General features: G+C 42.7%; 1 protein-coding gene across 1 annotated transcript in view; it reads left to right on the plus strand.

Moving 5' to 3' along the window:
- The window catches only part of Frrs1 (ferric chelate reductase 1), a 37491-nt gene extending 35241 nt beyond the window's left edge, over positions 1-2250 (plus strand). Inside the window, exons 13-16 of the mRNA XM_057793643.1 lie at positions 246-304; positions 1408-1551; positions 2002-2063; positions 2141-2250. Of these exons, the coding sequence (XP_057649626.1) occupies positions 246-304; positions 1408-1551; positions 2002-2063; positions 2141-2233 (358 nt within the window). The 3' untranslated portion in view covers positions 2234-2250. The remainder of the gene's footprint in view (positions 1-245; positions 305-1407; positions 1552-2001; positions 2064-2140) is intronic.
- The last annotated feature ends 4643 nt before the right edge of the window (positions 2251-6893 follow it).

Genomic DNA, 6893 nt, shown 5'->3' on the forward strand with positions numbered 1-6893 from the left:
AGCTCTTCCATATACACGCCCTTCATGTGTACGTCACTAGATGGGCAACTACTTTCTTTTCAAGGTAGAAACACTTTGCATTTGTAGCTCACAGTGATTGACTGTATTTACATTTAAGGACTTTAAAATGGGTTTCAGATACCCAGTTCCCTGGCAATAGGGAAATTGCATGCTTCTTATTCTCTTGGGGATAAATTGCTATTCCATCACTTTAAAGACGACCTACTGGCTCTTTATTTTGGTAGGAGGCAGGTATTTAACTGGACTCACTGGAGTGTGGGCACGGCGGCTAGAATAATAGCAGGTAAGTAAGCACGATGCCACTTACTCATATATAATTGCTGGTTGTTTACACCGAAGGTTGTAATTTGGCTTAAATGATTTTAGATGCATTAGTAATTGGAGTAATTGGTTGTTGAGGAGAAATCAGCCCGAAACATTGAAATCCAGAAAGTAATTTCTACAAGGAACTATTTAAGTCATTATTTAAAGCTAAAGTTTTTTTTTTTAAATGGCTTTAAGACTTTAAAACTCAGCCTTTTCTTTCCCATTTCATCACGTTTCCTTTGCAAACAAATGAGGCTATGATGATGGCCAAACACTCAGGCAGGGTAAGCGAGGGTCCCTGGGAGAGGAGGATGAAGTGCGCTGGTACAAGTCTGCCGGCTCCAGGCCATTTCTCTGCTGTCTGGACTTGGAGGGCTGATGGTCTCCAGAGGGCAGCTGAAATTACCTGACAAGGCCTTTCATTTCAGTACTGGGGAATCAGCATCCAGGGCCTCATCGCTGGAAGGCAAGCATGCTACCACTGAGCTATGTCCTCAGGCCTTTTTTATCATTTTTTTTTTTTTGAGACTAGGTCTTACCAGTTTGTCAAGTCTAATCTTGACGTTGCTCTAGCTCAGGCAGTCCTTGAGCTTGTGACCTCCCTGCCTCAGCGCCCCCCCCACAACCCTCCCCCCATCAAATATCTTCTGTTGATTCCAAGGGAGCCACCTCTCACCTGTATATCCTATTGCTTGTGGGATTAAGTGCAGGATGAGAAGGACAGCAGTCATTTCTTCATTTCTCCCTCTTTGCTTCATTGCAGAATTACATTTTTGGAAATGTTAGGCACCTTTGTTGTTGTTATTGGTGTTGGGTATCGAAGCCAGGGCTTTATGCCTGCTGGCTAGTTCTCTACCCCTGAGCTACCTCCCTGGTTCGTGGGTGCTTTCTTAGCAATGGTTAGATCATCATTTCCTATCTTGTCTTATGTCGTCTTACACTAAGGAAGGCCAGATTCTCTCAGCCCTAAAGATTATTCTTTTCATAAATGTTGAATGTATTATAATTAATCTGTAATGCATCAATTATTCTTTTCACTGGGCACCGTATTTGAGCACTGCCCCCTCTTTGTCTACACAGTGGCAGCAATGTTCCTAGGAATGGATTTACCGGGGCTGAATCTCCCCAGTCCACAGAAGACCTATGCCATGATGGGGTTTGTGGTCTGGCACATCGGGACCGAGGTGCTTCTGGAGATACATGCTTATCGGCTCTCTCGAAAAGGTAACCTGCTTGAAAAGCCCTACTGTGGGCTGGAGGGATGGTGCAGGATACGTGCTTGCCATGCAAGCATCAGGATCTGAGTTCAAATCTACAGCAGCCACATGAAAAGCCGGGCATCGTCATGTGTGTCTGTAATCCCGGTGATGTGCAGGAATGGGGACAGGAGGATGGCTGGGATTTGCTGGCTGCAAGCCTTGCTCCAAGTTCAGTGAGAGATGTTGACTGAAGGAAATAAAACAGAGAGTCTCCATGTGTGCTTGCACATGGCACGTGTGCAAACACACATATGCATACACACATATATGCACACATACCCCACCCCACCTAGGTACAGAAAGTTTGCAACATTTAGTAGCTTGAAATGCAGAAAATTGGGGTGTGTTAGGATTCAGGTTTTATCTTATTCTTTTGACAACCAGTTGACTTGTGTATCACCGTTGTTCTTGACAGTGGAGATACTGGACGATGACAGAATTCAGATCCTTCAGTCACTAACTGTTGCCGAAGCAGAGGTGAGCTTCTCCTCTCTTGTTGATTGACACAAACCTTAATGACGGTGCTTTCTGCTAAATCTCAGTTTTTATTTCAGGGTCATGTTTTTAAGAAGGCGGTGTTGGTGATTTACATATGTGGGAATGTGACTTTCCTCATGGTATTCTTATCTGCAATCAACCAAGTATGAGCAAGTGAAGACTGGGTTTTTTTGTTTGTTTGTTTTTTGATGGGCCTGGGTCATAATTATCAAAACAAGGAGACCCGGGCTCATGCTGACTACCTGGAATATGTTTTAATTTGGAAGACCCATGGGCACTGCGAGAGAAGATTTCTGAAGTCTGGTCTATGCAGATTCTATCCAGCTAGGCCATGCAGCCTGTGCATTGATGTCAAGTCTTTTTGTTATGTTCTTCTGCACCTTAAAAGGAACACTGTACTCGAGGTGACATGACTGTCAGCGTCACACACCAGATTTGAAATAGTAAACTAGAATGATAACAAATGAAGATAATTATCTCAGGCAAAGGATAAATGGGGATTGTGTCTTTGGGAATGAGACAGCTTTTGTGTAGCCCAGGCTGGCCTCCAATTGGCTGTGTAACCAAGGGTAACCCTGAACCTATCTTTCTGCCTCTGCTTCTGGGTGTGGGATTACAGGCGTGTGCCACTATATCTGGTCTTACGGGGACTGTAACTTTCATGGCAGCTCTACTGTGGGTACTGAAAAGAAAGCATTGTGTTGACTAGTTTGTTCAGAGATCTTGGGTTTTAAAAAATTGTTGCTACGTTTTGTTGTTTTTATGAGCACACACAGACACCAAACAAAGTAAACCTACAAGAACAAAACATGTTTCCAGTCCAAGGTTGGGGACATTTTCTTTGCTGTGTGTGTTCCATCACTCCTGGTTAAAGGCGGAAGTGTGGTTGATTTATATCTCAGTGTACGCTTCACTAGCTTTTCATTATAGTATGACTATGAAATTTTCTTTGTTAGCAGTGAGATACAAGTAGGCATCTTCTGCTTAGAGATTCCATTTCTTTTTTCATCCGTGGAGCTGAAACGACATTTTGTTTGGTTTCAGCTCTGACATTAGTCCTTCTGGGAGAGAGAGAGATCCAAGTCATGGATTTCACACTTGCGAAAACTCAGCCTTGTGAGCGAGTCCGGCAGGTGTTCTCGTCTCTGGTGAAGATGAAATAACACGGATGGGCTCTTTCTGAGCCTCCCTGGTGCTCTAGGAATTCAGCACTGGCAGAGCTGTTTTCCTTTCTCCTTTTCTCAGTGTTTGCTATGAGGCCTTATAGCCAGTGGGTGGCGCTGTGATACCGGAGGACTCATTTGCTCAGACCACTTTAATCACTTTTTTTTTTCTTTTTTCTTTCTTTTTTTTTTATATGGGGCTATTTTCTTACACTCTACGGCTCTTAACGTTTTTTTTTTTTTTCTTTTTGGGTTGGGGAAATAGGTGCGAGAAACTTAAATTAGTGACTGGTACTATTACATTCTGACTTAATTTTTTAAAAATTATTTTTAGTGACCGATATTTTGGTTTATATTCCTCCAACCCTGTAGCAAATGAAGATAATTTTCTTAGGCAAGGGAAAAAAAAAAGCAAAATTGGACATTTAAAAAATAAAATAATTGGGAGGGTATATTTTATTTCTTTGGATATTCTTTCTGATGATTATAAAATTTCTGCTTGGCCCCAGAACGCTATTTTTATCTTTGAGTAATAAATGACCTCAGCATCATGTTTTTATTTCTAACAAATAAAGTGAAAATTTTCTTTCTTTTTTTTTTTCCCTCTACATAGATCTTAGTTAAAAATAGCTTAGGGTTCAGGCCAGAATTTTCTGTGTTCATGTTCAGGCCAGAATTTTCTGTGTTCATGTTCAATGAGTTCTGTGCTACAGTTTACACTCTCCCCTGAGAATGTTTTTATTTCAAGAGAAAAAGGGCTGGAGAGGTGGTTCAGTTGTGCGATGCTTGAGCAGTGTGTATGAGGCCCTGGGTCCGTCCTAGCACCGGAGGAACAGACATTCTGAGTAGCAATTTAAATCTGTATGAAGACATTCTCTTCCCATTTTCCATTATAAGCTGCTGAAGGCCAAAACAGCTCTCTTAATAAGTCATATTCAATATCTGACAAGAAAAAATTCTTCTTGGGAAAAGGTGAAATTTGCTTAGGTTCTTTTTCCAGATAGGTGAGCTTGTTGCATTTCTAGTGCTGAGGCCAATGTAATATAGCCTCTTAAAATAAATATTTTTATTAATTCATTCTTTAAGGATTTTGCATAATGTGTTTGGATCATATTCACCTTACTCCTTCCAGATCTACCACTACTTTCCTACCTCCAGACTGTGTGTGTGTGTGTGTGTGTGTGTATATATATATATATACACACACACATATATATATATATATATATGTATATACATAAAATTCGACTCTAATTGTGCTGTCTATATTACTCCTGAATCTGAGGCCACCCACTGGGGAACAAGGTTTATCATAAGCCACACCCTTAAAGAAACTGGCTCCCTCCCACCATAGGTCCTCAGGGATGGGGCACATGGACCTCTTTCTGCTCTTGCTAGAGTGCGGATTAGCTTGATCTTGTATGGGTGCTGTGCAGGCAAACGTGAGTTCACGAGCGGATTGGTGCTGTCAACTCCTGAAGACACTATTTGTACCCTGCTCCTTCTTCTTATGCGAAGGAGATCTGTTCCTCTGTAGACATCTGTGCCACTTAATCCCAGCATGCCCGTTGTTTCCCTTAGGGGAACATTCCAACTCTTTGGCTCCCTGTGCTCTGTCTCCACAAACTAAAAGTGCTACTTCTTGTCCCTCAATTTTTCTTCTTGTGTCTGTAATAAACAATATGGGTAGTTAAATATATATATATCTTTTGATAAGAACAATTGCTAAGTTAAATGATTTTCTGTGTTGGGCATATTGTCAAAAACAGTAAGATTGTTTTCTTTTCTTTTTTCTTTTTTTTTTTTTTTATCAAGACAGGGTTTCTTTGTAGCTTTGGAGGCTGTCCTGGAACTAGCTCATGTAGACCAGGCTGGCCTCAAACTCACAGAGATCCGCCTGCCTCTGCCTCCCAAGTGCTGGGATTAAAGGCGTGCGCTACCATCGCCCGGCGAGATCATGTTTTCTTAAAGAAGGGAGGTTCTGTAAAATGGGGATTAGTATGTTTTAAACAAAACAAACAGCATGGACTAGGAAACCATGGTTAGGGTAGCATGTGTAAACTAAGTCTGGGTTTGTATCCATCTGTTTCTTGTGTGAGGTGATGAAGCCAGGGCACAGGTGGTCTGTAACTTGTTAGTGAGTGTGTGAGCCACTTTCGTGTTCGCCCTTCTCAGTGTGTGTCGGGCTTTGGAGCTGTAGGCCAGGTGATACCTCACCCTTCCATATCCGGCTCCAGCCCGGGAGGCTGTGGGAAGGATAACACAGCAGATGCCGACCAGGAAGCTGTGGGGGCTTGTGTGGCTCTTGGCTGAAAGTCTATTTATCTATGTATTCTAGTGAAGTAAGGGGAAACAGAGAACAAAGGCCCTTGTTCAAGATAATCCATTATTAATGGAACCGGAGCAACGATTCTTTTAAGTTCTTTATAAACCGGATCAGCCTCCTCACAGCTCCCATGTCCGTCTTCCTTTCTGGTCTAACCCTTGCCACACTCACTGCTGTGCCCACAGCCTTGCTACTTACCCAGTGCAGTGCCTTTCTGTTCTCATCCTAGCCAGAATCAGCAGATTTATGTTTTACTCAGGTTCTTTCCTCTCCTTGGTGCCTCCTTGTCCCGTTCCCCCTTGTCCTGACCATCTTAAGGTGAGTGGAAGGTGGGATGGGAGGCAGATGCTGCTGTGAATTAGAAAGGGCCTGGGACTCAGAGGCCTGCGTAGCCACATTTGCTTCTGAATTCCGTGCTCATGGCAAATTCATTTGTCTTCGGTGAGTCCTCTTTTGTCATCTTCAAAAATCTATCTCACTAGCCGGGCAGTGGTGGCGCCTGCCTTTAATCCCAGCACTCAGGATGCAGAGGCAGGCGGATCTCTGCAAGTTCGAGGCCAGCCTGGGCTATAAGAACTAGTTCCAGGACAGGCTCCAAAGCTACAGAGAAACTCTGTCTCGATAACCCTTCCCCCCCAAAAAAACCCCCAAAACCTACTATCTCACTAAACTTTGTGAGGACCGAACAAAACGATGCCAGTCAAAGGTGTTTGCTTTGTACATGTTGGTGGTAAGGTCTTTGCCACTTAATTACAGTGCTAAACTTTAATAATTTTTTTGCATATGAAATGTGTATTTTTTATTATAAGAATATGTATGATGTTCATCTTGAAAACATTGAGCCAGATGAAATGATATAAAGGATAATTGATTCTGTTGTGGGACCCAGCAGGATCAAATATGCGGAGAATCAGGGTATAATACATGTCAGTGGGTTGAGAGTGGGTAGCTAGGGGATGGGAGTTGTTATTTAACAAGTACGAAGTTTGTGTCTGGGGAATGGGTAGTGATGATTGTACAACTTTCTGAATGTATTTAATGCACTGAACTCTGCCTCAAACATGGTTGAAATGGGAATAAACACTTGGAAACTGAGAAGGATGATCATTGCGGCACTGTTCATGTCAAATGACGGATGGTACACCCCACATGCCCATTGACAGATTGTAGAATATGCAGGCAGAGGAGCGCTGTCCAGCCAGACAAAGGAATACGGCGCTGATTCCTGCTGTAATGTGAAGAAGCCTTTGAAATACGCTGAGTGAAGCCAGAGACACAGGTTAACTACCGCACGGTTCCATGTATATGGAATATTCAGAA

The sequence above is a fragment of the Chionomys nivalis genome, chromosome 18 (assembly GCF_950005125.1).
Source record: "Chionomys nivalis chromosome 18, mChiNiv1.1, whole genome shotgun sequence".
Lineage (NCBI taxonomy): Eukaryota > Metazoa > Chordata > Mammalia > Rodentia > Cricetidae > Chionomys > Chionomys nivalis.